General features: G+C 29.4%; 1 protein-coding gene across 7 annotated transcripts in view; it reads left to right on the top strand.

The window, feature by feature from the left end:
* Positions 1-24,359, top strand: part of slc12a7b (solute carrier family 12 member 7b) — a 75,732-nt gene that overhangs the window by 24,818 nt on the left and 26,555 nt on the right. For 3 of the 7 annotated variants that reach the window (XM_051134713.1, XM_051134714.1, XM_051134715.1), the window contains exons 2-6: positions 15,622-15,716; positions 17,199-17,330; positions 20,867-21,013; positions 23,777-23,831; positions 24,074-24,204. In XM_051134713.1, coding sequence (XP_050990670.1) covers positions 15,622-15,716; positions 17,199-17,330; positions 20,867-21,013; positions 23,777-23,831; positions 24,074-24,204 — 560 coding nt within the window. Of the gene's footprint in view, positions 1-6,269; positions 6,416-15,621; positions 15,717-17,198; positions 17,331-20,866; positions 21,014-23,776; positions 23,832-24,073; positions 24,205-24,359 lie in introns of those variants that run through there. The other 4 variants (XM_051134708.1, XM_051134709.1, XM_051134711.1 and 1 more) reach the window with 2 other exon arrangements.

The following is a 24,359-nucleotide window of genomic DNA, read 5'->3' on the forward strand; positions in this document are numbered from 1 at the left end:
AGCGTTTAAAGCAGATAGCGGGGCACAATCAGCCTTATAAATGTAGTGCCTGTGCTAATAATAAGGCACACTGAATGTCCCGTTGCCATGTAAGGATTTGAATGTTTTACAGACCTGTTTCTGCTCAAGGATCATACATCGGGTCTCTTTTCTTGTTCATAAATTGGTCACATGACGTACATCAATGTTAGCCATGCTTGTTGCGTGCAGGTCAAAACGCTTCATGTTTAGACAAACATTGACCCTTTTGACATTTTCTCTATTTGAGTATCTTATTTGTGTGGCAAACTGCTTTATCAGTGAATTATTTGTGTACTTCTTCATTGTAGTGTTATTTAAGTAACATTTATAGTTTTAATTAACATTTAGAAGTATTTTTTATTTTAGTTTTCCACTTTAGTTAATGTTTTATAAATTTACAGTTTATTATTTTTTAGTGTTAATTAATTTTTATTTCAATTTTAGTTTTAATTATTTTAGTCAGGGTTATTATAAACTAAAATTAAAACCAAAATTAAAACTAAAATTATAACGCAATTTTGTTACCTGAAATGAAATAAACTTTAACTAAAATAAAATGTAAAAAGAAAAAAAAATGCTTATTTTATTTCAGATAGTTGTCAAGGCAACATTTCTCATTTTCTTTTAATTTATAATGATAATAACTAAAAAAAATGATAATAAATAATAAACTGAAATAAAAATGTTTGAAAATTATATAGACACAATTTTAAAAAAGAAAAGAAAAAACAAAGCAAAATTTCTAAATTCTATGAACTAAAACTAATGAAAATTAAGTAACTTTTATAGCTTTAATTAAAATTTAGAATAATTTATTATTTGTATATTTTCCACTTTAGTTAATGTTTTATAAATTCACAATTTATAATTTTTAGTATTAATTAATTTTAGATTTAATTATTTTAGTCAGGGGTATAGAACTAAAATTAGAATGAAAACCATAAAGCAATTCTTGATACCTGAAATAAAATAATTTCAACTGAAATAACAAAAACCTATTTTATTTCATGCAAGTTTATATTGATTTAAATTTAGTTTATATTGATAATAAAATAAAAATAATAATAATAATAATAATAATAATAATAATAATAAAACTTAAAAATGAACAAGAAATATATAGACAAAAATATATAGACAAAAAGACAAACAGCTAAATTTCTAAATTCTATGAACTAAAGCTAATGAAAATGAACTAAAATAAAAAAAGCAAGAAAAAACTAAATACATACAAATATCAAATTAAAAACCTTGGCAACAAGATGAAAAAAGCTAAAGTTTTTTTAGTATTTTATTACACTTTTTATTTTATTTTAAGAAATGAAAATGGTTTATTTTATGCTTCAGTTTCAGGTTTAGTTAACTATAATAACCCTGATATATTCACTGATATATTCTTTATGCTGTTTTTTTAGGTGTGTCCTTATTAAAAAAACGTGGCAAGGCAAGTTTATGTAGCATGCTTCATACACAAACTGAAAGTGTTTTACATAAAACTCAATCAAATGAAACTAACAATTAAAAAATTGTCTGAAGTTTGTGGAGTTCTGGAACACAGACCTTAATGCAAAGCACCACTTAGTCCTGCTCTGTCATGTCTGTAATCTAATCTTAAATAGGCAGTCATGCAGAGCTGCTGTATTATTGTGTTCAGGAGTATCACTGAACACTGAAAACAGGAGTGAGTTCTCAACTCACTGAATCTTTACATTGCATTTCTTGTGATTTGGTCCTCTCCGCAGTAGCCGCTCTCCTATCAAATGTGGGTTTAATCTGCGCTTGTTACTCCCGCTGTGCTGCGCTGATTCACCGCTGCCATTGCATCAAGATGAAATTACTCTTCAGTTTTACAGCTCTGGCTGACGCACAGAAATCGCCGGCTGGAAACACAGCTGCTGCTGCTGCTGCTTCTGGAGTCCACTAGAAACTCAATTAGAGATCCTAATGAACAGACAGTTATGCAGGAAAATACAAGGAAAAAAACTTAAACGTGTTGTTGAACATGGAATTTAAATTATTTTGCATTTTTAAGTCATGCATGCTGTGCATGGTATACTGTATACTGCAGTAATAGAATGAGTACTATGGTAGTATGGAATCTGGACACAGTCCCTGTTCAGATAACAGGAGAACTGATTTAAAGCTGATCCATCATTGTCAGTGACTTGCTGTCCCCCTCTGGTGGAGAAACCTTGCTTAATAAATGTTTAGAGAGATAAAACGTGCATTTGCAGAGCTGATATCTTATTTGTTTTTGCAGATCAACTGGTTTTGACTTTAGGCCTCACTTGTCTTTGTTTTGCGCATTGTGGTTTGTTTTGATGGATGCTGCTTGTTAAAATGCATGGGTTTACTTCATCTGTACGGTTTAGTTGTGGTTGATTTCTGTTCTCATAATAGAGACTGTGTTGTACGGAACAACATCATTGTGTGCCTGTTCTTTATTTTCTGTAAGCTGAGAGGAAGTGAGTGTGTGATATATAAAGAGTTTGTGACAGACAGAAAAAATGACTGTCAGACAGAAATTAAATCTTCAGTATTATGCTTTAGGCTACAGTTCTTCTTTTGCCACATGACTGTTATAGAATCTCAAGCTTTAATATTCTACATAATAATAATAATAATAATAATATAAAAATAACATTTTGGCAAAGTGTCAAAGTACTAATATTAAATATTTAAAGTAATAGAATATTATTAGTAGTATTTATTATTGTAATTCCTATGAATAACAACAACAATAATAATAATAATAATAATAATATATAAAATAAAATATTGGCAAAGTGCCAAAGTATGCATATCACATATTTAAATTAATAGAATATTATTAGTATTTGTTTATTATTGTAATTCCTGTGAATGATGATGATGATGATAATAACAATAATAATAATAATAATAATAATAATAATAATAATAATAATAATAATAAAAATAAAAATAAAATATTGGCAAAGTGTCAAGGTATTAATATTAAATATTTAAAGTACTAGAATATTATTAGCAGTTTTTATTTATTATTGTAATTCCTATGAATAATAATAATAATAAGAAGAATAATAGACATTTTGCCAATAATTTATTTTTATATTATTAAGTACTAATATTAAATATTTAAAGTAATAGAATATTATTAGTAGTGTTTATTATTGTAATTTCTTATGAATAATAATAATAATCATAATAATACATAAAATAAAATATTGGCAAAGTGCCGAAGTATGCATATTAAATATTTAAAGTAGCAGAATATTATTAGTATTTATTTATTATTGTAATTTCTATGAATAATAATAATAATAATAATAATAATAATAATAATAATAATAATAATACTTTATAAATGTATAATCATTATAATTAATAATAATGATGATAATAATAATATGTAAAATAAAATAAAATATTGGCAAAGTGCCAAAGTATTAATATTAAATATTTAAAGTAATAGAATATTTATTTATTAATTTATTTATTTTTTATTGTACTAAAAAAAAACAAAAATAAGTAAAAATATAAATATTAAAGTATTACTGTTAGTATTTATTATTTGTTGTTGATAATAATAATAATAATAATAATAACATCAACAATAATAATAATGTAAAATATAACATTTTTATTTAAAATATATATGTAGAATATGATTACTTCAGGAGAATCAAGAATCATTTTATTTCTGCACAAACAGACCTTATTCTATTTTTGTTCTGGTGATCATATTGATGATCTATATTATAGTTAAACAGATGTGATTAGTTTTTGTGTGCTGATGCGGTGCTGTCCGCGTTTTGCTATAGTGTCAAACCCTGATGAAATGCAGCGGTTCACACTCATGAAGCTGAAGTCACACCGGGGTTTGTGTGTTAAATGCTCTTGAGTGTGTGAGATCACTGAACTCCAGCAAACCCATCCCTCATCACGGCCCCCACAATCCCAGCATGCTCTGTTACGTAACGCATGCTTCTTTACCTGAAGGCTTTAACAGCTTAGAGCACCACTGCTGACGTTTAACCAGCGCTAACAAGGACAAACCCACATAAAAATCTGTTATTTAAAAATATTAATATAGAATGCCTGAGTTTGACTGATCAATATTGAAAAAAATTCCACTTTTTGATCATTGCTTGGACTTAAACAGGGGTTTTGTGTCTGTTTCCTGAGTACACTTAACATGGATAACCCGCAGCCTTCTCACTCGTGTTTATGTCTGTTTTTAGTGTTGTGAATGAAGAGTTTCTGTCTGCGTGGGCCTTCCTTCCTCAGGTCCTGCTATGCTTTCTAAAAAGGACAGGATTTGGTTAATCTGGTTAAGTGATTACTACCCAGTTCACATGCTGATGAAGAGCCACTAGACAAGCAGCAATTCATATGGGAGTCATAAAGTGAGTTCCTGCAATAAAGCAATAAGCCGTCAGAGGCTGTGTTATAGTGTGACTATAGTCATGACTAAAGGGCGTTTACTGGACACGGAACACAATAGAGGACTGTATTAATAATACAACACCACCACAAGTGCCTTATTGCTTTTTTATTTAATGCAAATATTGCAATAATACAGACACAAAATTCCAGAAACTTTATTTTGTGAATTTTATTTATATTTATTGTTTTGTGTATTTATACATATATTTGTATGCAAATATATAGTCTAATAAATTGTAATATATTATAACCATTTAAAATTAATAAACTTTATAAGGGAATAATATGAATTTAAATGATAAAAAACATCTAAATTTAAATTTTAAAAGGAAAAAAAAACATTTCAGAAACTTTCCTTATACATTTTAAAAATCTAAAATCTTGTTGATGTTAAAAATGTTGATTTACAAAAAAATATGATAATGGACCTTTCATTCTAAATAAAAAATAATAAATAAATGTATTATAAATATATATATTTTTTTTTTCAAACAATTTATTTTAATATAAAATATTTAGTTATTTAATTTATATTTATTTATAAATTTTAATGGAAATTCTATGCATTTTGCAACTTGCAATTTTTTTTTTTTTTACTAAAAAATATATTACATAAATAAACTAGAAATAAATTATTTGCATGTATACATATTTAACTTATTTAATTATATAAATGGAATATATTAATAATAATAATAGAAGTAATAGTAGTAGTAGTAGTAGTAGTATACACATTATGTTATATAAAATTTTGTGAAAAATATTTTTACAAAAAATGTGATAATGGACATTTTCTTCTAAATAAATAAATAATAAATAAAAAATAATAAATAAATGTATTATAAATAAATGTTATTTTTTAAATATATATATATATATATATTATACAAAATATTTAATTATTTACTTTATATTTATTTATTTATAATGGAAATTCTATGCAGTTTTCAACTTGCAGTTGAAAACTAAATATTTTAAATAAATAAATTAGAAATAAACAAATGATTTACTGTCATACATAAATATTTAACTTGTGTATAATTATATAAATTATGTAAATGAAATTAATTAATAATAGTAATAGTAGTAGTAGTAGTAGTAGTAGTAGTATACTCCTTATTTTATATAAAATCTTATTGATGATAAAAATGTTGATTTGCAAAAAAAAATATTATAATGGACTTCTTTCTAGGTAAAAATATTTTTAAAATAAATGTTAATTTTTAAAATGTATTCAAATGTTATTTGAATATAAAATATTTATTTATAATTTATTATCGAAATTCCATGCATTTTGCAACTTGCAATTTATTTACGAAATAAATATATTAAATGAATATCTTAGAAATAAATAAATGATTTGCTGTCATATATAAATATTTAACTTATATTTAATTATATACATTAATTATATAAATTAAATACATTAATAGTAGTAGTAGTAGTATACACATTATTTTATATTATTTTTATTCTATTTATTTATTTATTTTTACGATTAATTGTTTTTGTTCAAGTGGCGACCCAACACATTACCAGATATGCCTATTAGAAAGTGTCAAATTATTGTTTTGGATGCATTTCCAGTCATACTGACCATAGCTTTAGTGTGGTGGCATGCCGTCTCTCTCTCTCTCTCTCTCTCTCTCTCTCTCTCTGTCGCCTCCATCAATCACTTTCCTACCTTTATACCTCTTTATCCCCCCCTCTCTCACTCTCTCTCTTTCTCTCTCTCTCTCTGCTCCTCCCCCGTGTCTGGGTGAGTGGTTTAGATCAGGGATCAAGCGCTCAGGGACTGATGTCTGTGCCGTTTTATTGGCACCGTCACAGGCGCTGATCATCAGAGCAGTGATAGTTGAGCGCATCCGAACCCCCATTGAGCGCGTCTCTCCAGGGACCCTCGGCAGACCCATCTCACCCTCTCTCTCCATCAGCATGGAGCCGGGGGCGAACTCCTGCCCGCGGGGTAAGCGTTCGGCGTCCTGGATTCGTGCTCTTTCGTTTGCGATGGCCGTGGATGTTCGCCGTGCTGCTCTACAGTATTTAATGCCATTGTTCTTACTTAAGTTGTCGTTAAACTACCTTATAGTAGGTTAGCAGGTAACTGGAAACAGGTTTTTGTGTTTGTTAGAATATAATTTACTTTTTCTAAACTGATTTGAAGTGGCGTTTTTGAAAATTGTGTTTAGCTGGATTTTGTTTTTTGCTATGAACAACTAGCCTTCTGGAACATCTCAGGTAGAAGATTTTTTGGTGTTTCAATGTTTTCAACCAAAATATAGTCTTTTCTAAACTGATTTTAAATGATGGTTTGAAGGATATGACTAGTTGGATTGAGCTAACCTTGACGTAGACATGAAATTGCTGTTCTGGAACTTTATGATTATCTAAAATGAGATATTTTGCATATAAATATTGTCTAACAGAATATAACCTTTTGTGAACTGACTTTAAACAACATTTTTAGAGGTTGCAGTGAGTTGTGTTGAAATAGCTCTCGTAGATGTACAACTGCCCTTCTGGATAATCTCAGGTGGAAGTTTTTTTGCCATTTTAACATTGACAACCAAAATATAACCTTTTCTAAACTGACTTTCACTGACATTTTGAAAGATGTGACTAGTTGCAGTTTGTATTTTGGTGTTTTGAGTGAGTCATCCAAGAATATAATCTGAAAAACATCTCTAAAGCAACCAGTTGCATTGAGCAATGCAACTTGAATGAACTTTAATGTGACATTTTTGAAGGTGTTAGATCTCTCTCTCTCTCTCTCTTTTTTTTTTTTTTTTTTGTCTATTTTAATGTCGTCAACCAGAGTATAAGCTTGTCTATCTACTGTCTATCTAAGCATCTACTTAAGTAGATGTGGAATTGCTGTTCTTAAACCTCATAACTAAAGCTAGAAATAAATATTTTGGCATTTTAATGTTGTAAACCAGAATGTAACCTTTTCTAAACTGATTGTTAGTGACGTTTTAAGGAACGTGGCGGGTTGCATTGAACTAGTTGTAGTTCATACTTGAGTAGATGTGAAATTGCTCTTGCAATTTGGCAATCATCTAAAATGAGATATTTTTTCCATTTTAATGTTGTCAACCAAAGTATAAGCTTGTCTAAACTGACTTTGTGACGTTTTAAAGGATGTGACTATAGTTGCATTGAACTATTGTTCTGCAAAATCATAATTATAGCTTGAATGAGGTATTTTGGTGTCTTAATGTCATCAACCGGGCTATAACATTTTCTAAACTGATTGTTAGAGACGTTTTGAAGATTGTGGGTAGTTGCATTGCAACTAGTCATAGTTTATACTTCAGTAGATTTGAAATTGGCTGACAAAATTAAAATGGAAAAATATATAATTCTAGATGACTGTGAAATTGTTAAACAGCAGAGTATAACTTTTTCTAAACTGACTTTGTGACTTTTTTTAAGGTTGTGACTAGCTGCATTGAGTTTTTACTGTAGTAGATGTGAAATTGCTGTTCTAGAACTTCATAATTATCTAGAATGAGATTTTGTTGAATTTAAGTGAGTTTTTAAGTGTTTTGAGCTACTAGTTCTTAGTACAATACATAAAACTAACTTTCTAGAATTTTTACCAGGAATTTTGTATCATCTTAAATTAGATGTTTTACCCATTTTAATGTTGTTAACCAGAGAATATAGCTTTCCTAAACTGAATTGAAGTGACATTTTAAAAGATGTGACTAGTTGCAGTTTGCAGTTTGGTGTTTTGATAGAGTGAGCCAAGAATGTAACCTGAAAAATGTCTCTAAAGCGACCAGTTGCATTGAGCAATGCAACTGAATGGACTTTGTGATATTTTTGAAGGTGCTGAGCTAGATCTTATTATTATTTTTTTTTTACAGTAGATGTACTCAGTCTCAAGTAGAGGATATTTCTCTATTATAATGTCGTCAACCAAAGTATAAGCTTGTCTAAACTGAATTTAAGTGACATTTTGAAGGATGTGACTAGTTGCATTGAGCTAGTCATAGTTCTTACTTAAGTAGATTTGGAATTGCTGTTCTGCAACCTCATAATTAAAGCTAGAATGAAATATTTTGGCATTTTAATGTCTTAAATCAGAATGTAACCTTTTCTAAACTGATTGTAGCTAGTTGCATTGAACTAGTCATAGTTTATACTTCAGTAGATTTGTAATTGCTGTTCTGCAATTTCGCAGTCAGCTGGAATAAGATGTTTTTTTTTTTCATTTTAATTTTGTCAGCCAGTGTATAACCTTTGCTAAACTGACTTTAAGTGACATTTTTGAAGGTTGTAACTAGTTGCATTGAGGTAGTTTTTCTTTAGTAGATGTGGAATTGCTGTTCTGGAACTTGTAGAATGAGATTTTGTGAGTAAGTTTTTAAGTGTATTTTTAATGTACAATACATAAAACTAACTTTCTAGTATTTTTTTTTTTCCCAGGAATTTTAAAATCATCTTAAGTTATTTTTTTTTTTTTTTTTTTACCCATTTTAATGTTGTTAACCAGAATATAGCTTTCCTAAAGTAGCTATTTTTCCTAAATAGCATTGAACTGTTGTTCTGCAACCTCATAATTAAAGCTAGAATGAGGTATTTTGGCGTCTTAATGTCATCAACCAGACTATAACCTTTTCTAAACTGATTGTTAGAGATGTTTTGAAGAATGTGGCGAGTTGCATTGAACTAGTTGCAGTTCGTACATTAGTAGATGTGAATTTGCTGTTCTACAATTTCACAGTCATCTACAATTTGATATTTTTCCATTTTAATTTTGTCAGCCAGAGTATAAGCTTGTCTAAACTGACTTTAAGTGATGTTTTGAAGGATGTGACTAGTTGCATTGAACTATTGTTCTCCAACCTCATAATTCTACCTAGAATGAGGTATTTTGGCGTCTTAACGTCATCAACCAGACTGTAACCTTTTCTTAACTGATTGTTAGAGACATTTTAAAGAACGTAGCTAGTTGCATTGAGCTAGTTGTAGTTTGTACATTAGTAGAGGTGAAATTGCTCTTTTGCAATTTGACAATAATCTAGAATGAGATATTTTAATGTCGGCAATCAGAATATTACAAGAACAACTTCTCTAAACTCACTTTAAGTGACTATTTGAACTAGTGACAAGTTGCATTAAGCTAGTGTAAGTTTTAGGTGTAATTTCTATAGATGTTAAAATTGCTTTCTGGATCTTCTCAGGCAACTGGAACAATATATTTTGTGTATAAATGTTGTAAACTTGAATATAAACGAATAAGTCTGGAACTTCTCAAATAGAAGATAGTTTGGTCTTGTTAGTCAGAGGCTAAGTGACTTTATTTTATTTTATTTTATTTTATTTTTCTATTTTATTCTATTTTGCTGGAAACCCCTACAAAATGCTGATTAAGAACTTGCAGGTGAGAATTTCCAAAGAAAATAAACATCTACCATTTTCATCTAATACATCAGTTTGTTCATTGTTTCTTTTCTGCTTGCTGTTTTTCTCATTCATTCGTGCATTCATACATTCTTGAATATGTAAAACTACCTTTCTAGTCCTTTTTGAGCAATCAGAATCTTGCAAACTGAGTTTGTCATTTTGAAGGCTGTGGCCAGTGAGCATCTGCATTACTATCACCTGTTGTAGGCGTTTATACGTGGGCTTATTTACTTTGTCAGTCTTTGGGCCTAATTGTTTGACATCCGTGTTGGATAACGGGATTGGAGTGACTCTTTCTGTCAGCGTCTCTTGCACAGTCAGCCGGTGTAAAACAAGCTCCCATAGGCCGCTTAAAAATCTGAACGAGAGAGCGCTTAGCTGATATAAATAGAGTATGTGGCCATTTATTACCATAGAGACTGTGATTCACAGTACCTGTTAATGCCCTGCTCTACCTGACATGTTAATTTCAACCTTTCTTTTGACAATTGCTTTGTGCGTCTATTGTAAAAGCGAGTCATAAAAAAGGTTCTTAGTTTTATCGTTTCAAACTCTGACAGTTATGTGCCTAGAAAAAAGGAACAATTAGCATGAATCTTTAATGTGTGAAGGTGATGAATCAAAGGTGTGTGTGCATATTGAGCACTAGTGTGTCAGTGTTTTACATTTGCATTGGTGAATGTCAAGTCCTCTGGTCCTGGAGTGATTTTCAGGTGGAGCTGTTCTCTGTTCTGTTGTTAAATACAGAAAAATCCTCAGCTGTCATGTCACTGACTCTGCATTGAAGGTTTGATGAACTCAAGGGTTTGACAGACAGCTGAGATCCACTTGAGTGCTGCCCTGAGAAGACTTGAGAGTCTGCAGTGTTGATTTGCATTGGTGCATTATTGTGAGCTGCTGGTACGAGGTGGTATTTTATTTTATTTTATTTTATTTTATAAATATTTTTTATATTTTTTAAATATTTTTTATATTTATTTATTTTAGGGCTGGCAAACGATTTATTGTGATTAATCGCATACAAAATAAAAGTTTGAGTTTGCCTAATATATATGTGTGTGTACTGTGTGTAATATGTGTATATAAATACAAGTACATTCATGTATATATTTAAGAAATATTTACAAGTATATGTATTTATTGTAAATTTTATAGAATTTCTATTATATAAATAACCACATTTTGTTCATAAATAAAATATTTATCTTAAATATATACATTAATTTGTGTGTATTTATAATAATTATACACAGTACATATATTAGGTAAACTCAAACTTTTATTTTGTATGCGCTTAATAACGATTAATTAACGATTAATCATTTGACAGCCCTAATTTTTCTTTTTATTATACTTTATTTATTTATTTATTTATTTATTTATTTATTTATTGTTTTATACTGTTTTTTATTTTGATGTATGTTTTTATTTATTTATTTATTTTGATCTTTTTTGTTTTGTTTTGTATTTTTTTTTTTTTTTTTTAGGTATTTAATTTTATTTTTAGGTATTTCTATTTATTTATTTAATTTTTTATTGTTCTTTTATTTTTTATTATTTAATTTATTATTTTTATTTGTATTTATCTTATTTTATTTTATTTTATTTTATTTCCTTTTATTTTTCGTTTCTTATATTGATGTTTTATACTGTTTTTAATTGTATTAATTTATTTTAGTATTTTATTTATTTTATTTTGATGCATATTTGTATTTGTTTATTCATTTATTTTTTTAATTTCTTCCATTTTATTTAGTTTTGTATTTTATTTATGTGTTACATTTTTTTATTTTCCTCAAGTTCTCTCAAGTGGAAAATATGACTTGACCTTTCAAGACATTTTCATCATCCAGCAGGTAAAAATGGTGCATCTGATCATGTGTTAAATTAGATGAACATTTTCTCAAATCATTTGTCAACTGCTGCAGAACAACTTAGAGATTTATGTAGATCACTTACACTGGTAAATAAAACTTTGTGTGGTACTGAAGGCATTATTTGGGCTGTGTATGAGGGGGTCACTTTTATTTAAATCAGTTGGTTATTGTTGTCATCACCAGCATCTGGTTTAGTCTCAGAGGTTAAGGAGGCTGAACTGTCAGTGAGATTATTGCTATATATGATCTTTGACTTCCGCGATGTCAACAATTAGAGTGTTTGTAAACACTCGGCCGACGCGCTGCCTCTGTCATGCCTGGAAATGGAATCGTCTTAAGCCTAGAACATGCAGTGCGACGCTGCTGATCGGATGAACTCGATGATCTTGTAGGTAATTTTGGCTGGTACCATCAGAACCGTCTGCTTCTGCCACGGTTTGACCACAGACTGATTGTAATGGAACTATAAAACTTTCCTGAGTTTCCACTTGCTGAAGAGTTTCTGGCAGCCTGGCACGGTGTGTTTTGCCAGCTCATGCAGTGTTAAATAAAAGGTTATTTAGATTGTTACTTAGAACTGCACTTTTTTTTCTTTCCTGATCGTGCAAATCATCAGCAACATGTTCTCAGCAGATATGGAAAAAAAAAACCAAAAAAAAAAAACACATCTTTAAAGCAAGATAAAGCTACAAAATTTGTAACTTTATCTTGCTTTAAATATATACATCTTTTTTATTATTTATTTTCCTGGAAAACCAGACAAAATACTGAATAAGAGCTTAAAAAATCCCTCATTAAAAGCAGAAATGCCATTTTTGTGCACTTGGAGCCAAATGTCCATCTGTTTATTCATCGTTTCTGTTTTGCTCACTCATTTATTTTCGGTGTGTGTTTCTCTGGATGAAGGGAGCGCTTTGTGTAGCATTTGAACAGTTGAATGAAGGGCTGTGACGTCTGCAGTGATATAAGCATATCTGTAATCTAGGTCATTTTGATGAAAGTGGATCACGTCTCGTGAGATTTGGCATTACTGTATCGAGTGTCTGTAGTCATAGATGCACATGTAAACATGCAAAAATATTGTAGAATATAATGTTAGTTCAAAGCTAAACCATTCAGAGTATAAATGGATATACGCTGCACAATTTCCAAAAGTTCAAGTCAGGCTTTTGTTGTCATAATCACATAGATCTGTCCATAAACATGAGAAAGGCTCAAAATAAATTAATAAAGAGGTTTCTAGCCACTATTCAACCCGAAATCTTGAATGTAAAGTGCATTGGATAAAAGTATCTTCTAAATGCATAAATGTATGTTCTAAAAGGAATAGTTCACCCAAAAATGAAAATTTGTTAAACATGTCCTCACCTTCAGGCAATCCAAGATGTAAATGAGTTTGTTTCCACATCAGATTTGGAGAAATGTAGCATTGCATCACTTGCTCTGCAGTGAATGGGTGCCGTCAGAATCCAAACAGTAATACAGTAATGCATAAAACTATCTTTTTAGAACTTGTTTGGCCTTTCCATTTAAATATAGCCTTTCTAAACTGAGTGTAAGTGACATTTGCATTGAGCTAGTCTTAGTTCTTACGTTAGTAGACATGAAATAGTTGTTTTTGATCTTTATAATCAGCTAGAATGAGATATTTTAATGTTGACAATCAGAATATTCACTATTACTATTCATTACTATTCACTTTAAATGACTATTTGAAGTAGCGACAAGTTGCATTAAGCTAGTTTAAGTTTTAGGTCTTATTTCAATAGATGTTATTGCTTTCTGGATCTTCAAACAGCTGATTAAAACATCACAATAATCCACAAGTAATACAAACCACTCCAATCCATCAAGTAGCGTTTTGTGAAGCCAAAAGCCATGCGTTTGTAAGAAACAAATCCATCAAGACTTTGCTTCTAGATAAAAATAAAGTCCTCTATCCATAATATTGCTTTTTTCAGTAAAAAGTCATCTTGACTGAATCAGGAGAGAAATCTGCACAGAATTTATGCATACCATTCATTTTGCAAGACAAATCGGTCCAAAACAGCTCTAAACAAATATGGATTTTGATGTGAGAGACAACAGGAGATAGACTTTTTTACTGGAGGAACTGTTATTATAGATTATGGACTTATATTTTAGCTGAGTGAGTACATTTTCAGCAAATTTTAATTTCCCTTGTTTGATAAAGTCTGAAACACTAAGTTATATGATAAATTATGTGGTATTTGAGATTTTAGAGGTCTTGAGTATTTGGTGCTGTCCCAGCAGTTTTGTAAAAAAAATAAATAAATAAATAGAAAAAAAAGAAGAAAAACATGAACATTAGAAACAACAGTAAGAGAATGTTCCATTTTAGAATTCTGCAGACATTATGAGAATGTTACTTTTTAATGTTTTCTAAACCATCTGAAACTATAGTAACAGTTGGATGTTTGTTTAATGTTTTTAAATGTTCCGGAAAAATGTTACTTAAACAATATATAAATAACATTTTTGTGCTTACGTTTTAAGATTGTTTTTAAAAAAAACAGATAATTTTGAGTAAATGTTCTGATTGTGTTACTGAAAAAAAATTTGTTCATAACCTTTATAAACTTCCCTGTTAGCTGGGGCTCATCTGTTGTCTTAGGGCTTTGTATCTTGTTTATAGTTTCTTTGATTCTACATAGCTGACATAGTTAAAACACCTCAACCAGATGTTTTAACATCTTAGCCAGCATGTTTTGTTCTGGTGAAGTTGTAGAACTGGAGGTTGTGGCTTAACCGGTACAAACATGATGCTAAAATCAACAAGGTTTCAGTTCCAGTGAAACACCCTTGCTGATTAAATGTTTATTTTGCATACAAACAAAAGTGTCTGTCAAATGCATTCATGCATATTTAGTGTGGGCTGCAACTTCAGCATCACTTTGAGTACTTTAGACACGTATCGTAGAAATTCTAGCATAAGTGTGCGCACCAAACAGTTTGAACTAGTTTCAAACCAGTTTGCAAATGCACTATTGTTTCAGGCTGTATGAAAAATGACTCATATGCACATTAGAGCATCTTGTGGTTTTATTGCATAGTCATACATTTACATTTTTCCATTTTGCAAATGCTTTTATTCAAAAAGAACAGAGAAACAAGCCAACAATAATCATAATACACAATGCCAGTTTTATTAGACAGCATGCACAGATTTTGATGGATCTTCAAGCTGGTGAACGGTCACATTTGTAGTTTCCAAAAGCTTAGTATTTTTTTAGTTTACAGTTGAACTTGGACTTTGCTGTTTACAAAGTTAAACTGTTGAAACGTTTTTAATTCAGCATCTGTGGCATAACAAAAGTTTAATCTAAGACACTCCTAGAACAGCATGTCGTTCTAAATCGGAATTGAAATTATAGGTCTGAAGAAAATGAATAAAGGAATGTAATCTGAAAATAAATCCTATAGTGACGCAGCCCACTCCAGATGTTTATTTAAATCACTGCAATTTAACATCTATATATAAGCACGAACTCAGGCGGATCAGTGGATGAGCGCCGTCCAGCTCTGAGTAATTGCATGCTTTTAGCTATACGTTTGAGGTTTTATAAGTGCTGTAGTGACAGGACACCATATGCCATCAGACTGTCTGAACGTCACAGAGTTTGACCAGTGAACCGGAGGACATTGATCACCGTCATGCTCTAATTATAGGAAAATCATTACGTCTGACCGGCAGCGATAGATAGGAAGTCTGCTTTTTTTCTAATTTACCCAATAGACCACAAATAACAGACCATCAACGCCTTTCACAAGCAAACAAACAGCATTTTAGTGGCAAATCTCCTGCAGTCAGCTGTAATCATGTCTTTTCTCTCTCCATCTGTCTGTCTGTCTAATACAGGTGATGGAAACCCAAGGGAAAGCAGCCCGTTCATCAATAACACAGATGATGATAAGGGAAATCTGTATGATGGGAAAAACATGGCACTTTTTGAGGTACTGTCTTCAAACTTTATTTCAATATTATTGAGTAATAATATTTTTGCGTTTGCATTTTGAATTTTTTTATTAATAATATGAAAAAATAATAAGATGAAAAATTTGTATTTTGTTTAAGTTTGTTTCAGGAATTTTTGCTGATGATTTTCTTTGCATTTTTGACCATTTTTATGCATTTTAAATTTTATCCTCATTTGTTTATTTCAGTAATCCATCTTGATGGTTTAGTTTTGTGTGTGTGTGTTTAATTTTCATTGGATTTTTCATTTTTAATAATAACTAAAATGCTAAAAAATGAATCACTGATTCAGTAATAATTTTAATAGTACAAAAAATACCACTTTTATGGATACTTTACAATTTAAGTAATATAATGATAATAATAATAATAACAATAAATAATAATATAACTAAAAATTTTTTTGCATTACAGTAATATGATTTTTGGTGGAAAATTAGCTAAAATAATGTCATAATGCAAAAATATTAATAACTAGAGTCATAATTTTTTTTATTAAGAAAATAAATAAATTAATTAATATGGCATACCTTTTTCATACAATTTCATACAGTTTATAGTTTTTCATTCATTTGATTTTACTTTTGTGAGAAACATGACCTGAGTTCTTAATATGCATAATATATAATAAATAAATAATAAATAAATAGATAATTAAATAAATAAAACAATAAAACTGGCATATTTTTATTATGCAAAGTATATCTTTTTATTTATTTATTTATTTATTTATTTTAGGATGAAGTATGACCTGAATATGTTCTTAACAAGTTTTGTGATATTTCTATTATTTTATTCAAGTCTGAACAAATTTTAAATACCACTTTGGTGTATACTTAACAATTTCATTAATACAATTATATAACAATAATATAGCTAAAATATATATATATTTTGCATTACAGTAATTTTGGTGGAAAATTAGCTAAAATAATGTCATAATGCAAAAATATTAATAACAAAGTATTTCTTTTATTAAGAAAAACAGATATATTATACATAATAAAATAAATAAATAAATAAATAATTAAATAAATAAAACACTAAAACTTTTAGTGTTTTATTATGCAAAATATATCTTTTATTTATTTATTTATTTATTTAATTTTAAGGATGAAGTATGACCTGAATATGTTCTTAACAAGTTTTGTGATATTTCTTTTATTGCATTCAAGTCTGAACAAACTTTGCGTTTATTTTCAAGCCATCATGGCTTTTCTCTACTCTGTTTTCCACATTCTCCTTTGATGTTTATAACCACAAATAAAGTAGTTCATGGGTCATGAAGTTTATTTTTGTATAATTTTATGATTTCGTACAGACAGAGCTGTTATTATGTCCTTTGATTTTAGTGCCTGCATTTATTTTTACTCTTTGAAACATTGTAGAGGTTAGAAATGAGTCTTTTGTGTTCACTGGTTTGAAGTTTTTCATCAAATCCATGACCTTTACCCTTTCAGGAGGAGATGGACAGCAATCCCATGGTGTCTTCGCTGCTCAGCAAACTGGCCAACTACACAAACCTCACGCAGGGCGTCAGAGAACACGAGGAGGCAGACGAGGATGAAGGTGCCAAGAAGCCAACAGTCAAGGTAGCGTACTGAGAAACATTACTCATCATAAACATTTACATGACTCAAGTACAAGTTTTCGGACCATTTCCTTTCAATTTGGCATTGGGAGAACCGACTAAACTCATTTTCTCTGTAGACATGAAGTTACCTGAATGAGAGACACATGTGAAGCCGTGCTTTCAGTAGGATGTTTGAGATTTGTGTCGGTGTTCTCTAATCTAAAACAAATCGGACACACATTCTCTAGATTCTTTCAGCCTTTGTTGAAAATACGACAGGAAATTAATACAGGTCAGATTGTTTGGAATGTCTGACTATGGAAACATGTTGGAAATGACCTGAGCTTCACCATTCAGGAAATGCAATAAACCTTAGTCTGAGCCAGGGTTATTATAAGTTAATTAAAACTTTAGGGTTCCTGGTTATATTTGGTTCTCTGGAGATTGAAATGATAGTTTTTGATATTACCTTACAGGTTTTTTGGATCTGTTTTTTTAGTTTCCGATTTCTTTAAAGCATCAGTACATATGTCAGTTAATATGAACTGATATAAAATATTTTAAAAAAAATTCAATCCAAGGCTAAACTTCTTATTTTCAGTTTTTAGTTTTATTTTATTTATAACTAAATTACATCTTTTACTAAAATAAAAATGAATAACATATATATAGACATTAAAAAAACTAACAAACATTTATGTGGTTCTTTTATGTTTTTTTTTTGGAGATTAACAATATTGTTTTTTATGTTCATTGCAGGTACTTGAGATCAGTGTTTTGATTTTTGCAAAGCATTACACAGAGTTAATACTGAAAACATGTTTTTTATTTGAAATAAAATAAATTTTAACTTCTAAAATATATTTAAAATGCATAATGTTTTTTTTTATGTGCTAAAATAACCAAAATATATATAAACAATGCATAATAATACATTGTATGGGTCAACATTGTTGATTTTTCTTTAATTTTCTTTTATGCAAAACATCATTAGGATATTAAGTAAAGATCATGTTCCATGAATATATTTTGTAAATTTCCCACCATAAATAAAAATATAAAAAAGTAATTTTTGATTAGTAATATGCATTGCTAAGAACTTCATTTGGACAACTTTAAAGGTGGTTTTGATTTTTATTTATTTTTTATTTATTTATTTATTTATTTTTTTTGCACCCTCAGATTCCAGATTTTCAAATAGTTGACTTTTGGTCAGATATTACCCTAAGAAACCATGCATCAATTGAAAGCTTATTTATTCAGCTATAAATCTAAATTTAATAAAACTGACCCTTACGACTTTTGTTTTTTTTTTTTGTTTGTTTTTGTTTTTGGTCCAGGGTCACATATATCTATATATTATACAGTATATAAACCCTAACAAAAATGACTAAGATTCACAGCAAAATTACTAAAACATCTAAAAATGTCTAAATATTAATAAACATCTGAAATGAACAAAAAAATGACTAAAACAACTAACTTGTTATGCCATGACACGGAACAGTATTTCTCTCTCAGCCTTATTTTATTCACGTTAAATTAAATATGACGTCTACAGTCAGTCTTTTGCAGACGCTTATGCAAAGATGCATCAACACATGCACAAATGCAACTATTTTTCTTTGATTTCCATTTCAAGCCCAGTGGGCATCAACTTCCACGAGTTCTGGTGGTTATTGCTGACAGTCAGTAAAAATGTTGAAGCAATGGCCAGAGGATAGCCACAAACCACAGTCCCCAGCCAGTCTCCCCATCACTGGACATCTATCTGTGATTGGACAAACGCGCTCTCATTAGTCCTGAGACGACGGGATTCAAATGCTCCAACTGCGTAAAATTGCGCAGTTCATACAAATATTGCTCCTTCCTTCAAGAAAGATCTAGGAAGCTCTTGGGTTATTGTTTGATTTAAGAGTTAGCAAGTTCATTTATATAGCGTATTTGACTAAGCCGAGGAACAGTTGGGAGACGTTCATTTCACTGCGGTATGGTTTTATAAATATATGCATGTATGTTTTTGGTTGTGCACAGGTTGCTTATGATTTTTTGTAGATGGAAACAATTAGTTAATCATGAACTCATGACTGGAGTGTGAATTTCAGTGTTGGGTCATTTATGATTTGGATGGATAACGTGGATTATGTCTCTTGTAAGGCAAAAACTTCTACTGAAGCATTAAATGTCCATTTAGATGCGAATTGGGAATTAAATATGTATTCAAAATGTTAACAGTAAAAATTTTGTTGTTTAGAGTTCCTGATTTAGTTACATGGTTCTTTGGAGGTTAAAAATATTGCAGGTTTTTTTTTTTTTTAGATCAGTGTTTTGATTTCTTGGTTCTGTTCAGTTGTTGTTGTTGTTAAATGCACTGTAAAAATTCACTGTAAATATGTGAAATTGTTATTTAATTTAGTGTGTTACTTGGTGTTTCATTGTAATTAATTGCAAAATTTACTAGCAATCTCTGAGTGAAATGCAACATTTTTTTTTCAGTGTAAAAATAAAACCATTAAAAAAAAAACATTTTTGTTACTTAAAATAAAACATAATAAAATAAAATAAAATGTAGTTATTTTTAGGTAAGCAAAATAAAAAATTATTAAAGTAAAATAAAATAAAATGTAGTTATTATTTGGTAAGCGGAATTAAAAATAAATTAAATTAAAAAATTAAATTAAATGTAGTTATTTTTAGGTAAGTGAAATAAAATAAAAAAGAAATAAAATATAGTTATTTTTGGTAAACGAAATAAAAAGTAAAATAAAATAAAATAAAATGTAGTTATTTTTAGGTAAGCAAAATAAAAATAAAATAAATAAATAAAATAAATTGAAAAACGTTGATACATTTTTGCAAATTACTTTGTTTCACTCGACAATTGCTAGTAAATTTCGCAAATAATTACAAAGGAACTGCATGTGACACATTTAATTAACACATTTTTTTTATTTAATTAACAGAATTTAATTATTTATTTATTTTTTTTTTTCGTAAATTCTAATGCCTAAATCTACTACTAATTTGTTTGGCCAAGGCAAGGCAATAATTCTTTTTCATTTAGTTTAACAAAACCTAAATTAATTTTGTTTGTTTATTTATTTATTTAAATGTTTTATTAAGTTTGTTGTCTTCCTGTCATTATATAATTATACTTAGAGCTTATTTGGAAAAACAGATAGCTCCATTTTTTTTTTTTATTATTGTAAAATCATATTTTTATTATGTTATCATGTTTTTATTGTGTTTTATTGTGTTAGCTGTATTTTTGTTTCATATATATATAATAACAGAAACACAACAAACTTAATAAAACATTTAAATTAAAAATAAAACATTAAAATGAAAAACAGAACATTTAAAAATAAAAACTAATTCAAAATATTACTAAATGATATCTAAAAACTAAAGATGAAAAGTTCTTTGTGGCATTGGAGTATAAAAACCTTTCAGGGTTTTAATTTTGGGGTTTTCTGCCTAATAACTACATGCATGTGTGTTCATTTCAACCATGCGTTTCTCATGCCGTCTCTTGTGCGATGTGTTTGTGTCCAGAGTCCACAGATGGGGACGTTTATCGGGGTCTACCTGCCCTGCCTGCAGAACATCCTGGGTGTGATTCTCTTCTTGCGAATGACATGGATCGTGGGGACGGCGGGAATCCTGGAGGCCTTTATCATTGTGTCCATGTGCTGCTCATGTGTAAGTCTAAACCGTATGGCTCCTAGACGGTACGAGTGCATCAGTTCAGGTCGCTGTTCCTGCAGGTTAAGTTTAGCCTCCGTCCTCTTTGCTCTGAACTCGCACGTGTGTAATCTGCTGTGCTCAGAAGTCTCTAACACCGCTGCTTATGTATAAACCACATCAGACAATGGGATCAAGCATCTAATTCACCTCAACCTTCACTTACTAGTGTCATTATACGTTTCCGCCCATTGTGTCACAGTCAAGTTTGAAAGGTTTGGCTCTTATGGGAAACATCAACAGTGCTTCCACTTTATGCAACGTCTGTTAGAGATCAGTGACAGATAGAGAGGCGTTTCTAAGTGTGATTGAACCTCACATTGCGGAGACGTATTTACTTCCTCATTTAGAAAGGTAAATCAATATCAGAATAGTGTTTACAGTCTGTTTTTCTTCCTTAATGTGACACATTATTGAGTGGAACGGGATGTTCAACAAGAATGAAAAATGCTGGACTGCTGAACTTAATGGTGTCCATTAGAAATTGTCTGGACTATGAAAAGATTTTTCTTTATGACAAATGTTAAAACTTAAGAAAAAAAAAATTATTTTGGAAGCAGAGCATGCTGAAAAGACTACGGTGTGCAGATTTTTTTGTGCCAATTGACATTTTATTTGTAGCTTGGGCAAAAGTATGCATATTTATCTATTTATTTATTTATGCATGCATGCATACATACGTACAGACAGGAATTAAAAATATTTTTTTGGCATATTTAAAATAAATTAATATTTTTAACAGACAGCTAAATTATATAGTTTTTTTGTATTTTATGCATATACACTTTTGTAATAATAATATAAATAATGATAAATAATGAATATTAATTAATTAATTAATTTATTTATTAATACATACAGACAGAAATGAAAAGTGCCAATTTTTTGGCATATTTAAAATAAATAAATAAATATTGTAGCAGACAGCTAAATGATAGTTTTTTGTATTTTATACATACACATTTTTGTAATAATACTATAAATAATGATTATGTATATGTATATATTTATATATTTATATTTTACAGACAGCTACCCATTTTTAGCATTTTGTCTTCCATTTTAATAATTTTATTTATTTATTTATTTATTTATTTATTTATTTTTATGCATACATACAGACAGGAATGAAAAATTCAATTTTTGGCATATTTAAAATAAAATAAATAAGTAAATAAAAAAATAAAACTTTTTAACAGATATCTTGTATAGGTTTTTTATTTTTTTATTTTATACATACACACTTTTGTAATAATAATATAAACAATGATAAATAATTAATATTTATTTATTTATTTATGCCTACATGCAGACAGGAATGCAAAATGCCAATTTTTTTGGCATATTATAAATAAATAAATAAATAAATATTTTTAACAGACAGATAACTTGTAGAGGACTTTTGGCATTTTATACATGCACACTTTCGTAATAATAATGTAAATAATGATAAATAATATTTATTTATTTATTTATTTATTTATTCATTTATACATTTATACAGACAGAAATCAAAAATGCCAGTAAAAAATGCCAAATAAATAAATAAATATTTTTATTATAGCAGACAGCTAAATTATGTTGTTTAGGTTTTGTATGTTTTTTTTTTTTTAGTTTTCTTTCTAGATAGAAAGAATAGATAGCTACCTATTTTAAAACGTCTAGTTTAAATTAAGTGAAGTTCAATGGTATTATTAAGGAGGAGGGGTCAAACTTATATGTTACTGTTTATTTCTAAGCCATTCTTGCATAATCTTACATGATCAGAATATAAATTGATCCTACTGAAATATATATATTAATGTGGTTATAATCAGAAACAGCAGGCGCAGTGAAAGCTCTTTGTGTCTGTATTTGGCCGGTAAAGATCACTCAGTCTCCTTCATTCAAACAGCTTTATTTCAAGCGTTAAGCCTGTTGGAGGTTCGTGGCCGTTAATTGGCTTTAGTCCAGTAGCTTTTGCGAGTACAGAACGAGAGACGCAGGGATTTAGAGTGGACGTTCGGCTCAAGGACACTCAGACACGACGGGTGGATTGCGTAACGCCCAGATGCAGATGACCTTTAACTAAACGTTCCTGGAAAAAGAAAAGGAGAACTTCATTACTGTACTGTACATTGTTATTTTTATATGATGCTGATTGAGTTTCATTGAGCTGTTTACTTTCTTAATACATGTTCCTGGTCTGAATGACTCATCAGCGCATGTTATTCTAATCATAGTGTTTGTAATATCAAAATACATTTATATTATCTAAAATGCTGTAGTATTTACTATATTTTTTTTCAGATATAAAATATTTTTAAAATTAAATAATAACATTTATTTCAGTGTTTTATTTTATTTTATTTAAAAAAAAATTTGCTTATTATTTGTTCATTAAATAATGAGAAAAATCTTTTAAAATTAAATCAACATTATAATAAATGCTACTATTATATTATACTGTAATATTAGTATAAAGAATTGAGTCAATTTTCCTGTTTTTTATTAAATAATTTTTTTTTTAATTTGAATCAACATTTTAGTAAAATATTATATTATTTTATATAATATTACACATTAGAATTGAATTTATTATTGAATAGAATTTCATTTTTTATAGAAAATTTTATTTATTATTTATTTTTTTTAAATGTCTTTTTTTTATTAAAATGTTATTTGTTTTTATCGGTATTAATATTAAACTGTGCACTTTTTTTTTTTTTTTTTTTTTCCCAGACAATGTTGACAGCCATATCAATGAGTGCCATTGCTACAAACGGTGTTGTTCCAGGTAAGACATTTTCAAATGTATTGCTCGCAACTTGGGAAATTGGCATTATAATCTGCTTAAAACCAAGTTAAACCTCAAAGACCTGACTATCATAAGCGATTATGGTGTTTATTGTATCCGTGCCGATGGCTTCCAGTAGAAATATACTGCTGTCATTTTATGTGGTCGTCATGTTTCTTGTTTTACCCTCGAGTTCTTGTCGTCCTGTGTCACATTTACGCTTTGCTGATTTTTTTCTCCAGCCGGAGGCTCGTACTACATGATCTCTCGCTCTTTGGGCCCTGAGTTTGGAGGCGCTGTGGGTTTGTGTTTCTATTTGGGCACCACGTTCGCAGGCGCCATGTACATCCTGGGGACTATCGAGATCCTCTTGGTGAGTGTTGTGTGTACAAATAAAGGTTAGAGTCAGATTAGAGGCAGAAAATCCAAAGAGCAGAGATTTTAGAAACTGCTAATTAACTACTAGGACGTAAAGATCACCTAAGAATAACTTTGAACTTTCAGTTGAGGAATTATTCAGTGATTGCT

Source organism: Labeo rohita, chromosome 18, assembly GCF_022985175.1.
Source record: "Labeo rohita strain BAU-BD-2019 chromosome 18, IGBB_LRoh.1.0, whole genome shotgun sequence".
In the NCBI taxonomy this organism is placed as follows: Eukaryota; Metazoa; Chordata; class Actinopteri; order Cypriniformes; family Cyprinidae; genus Labeo; species Labeo rohita.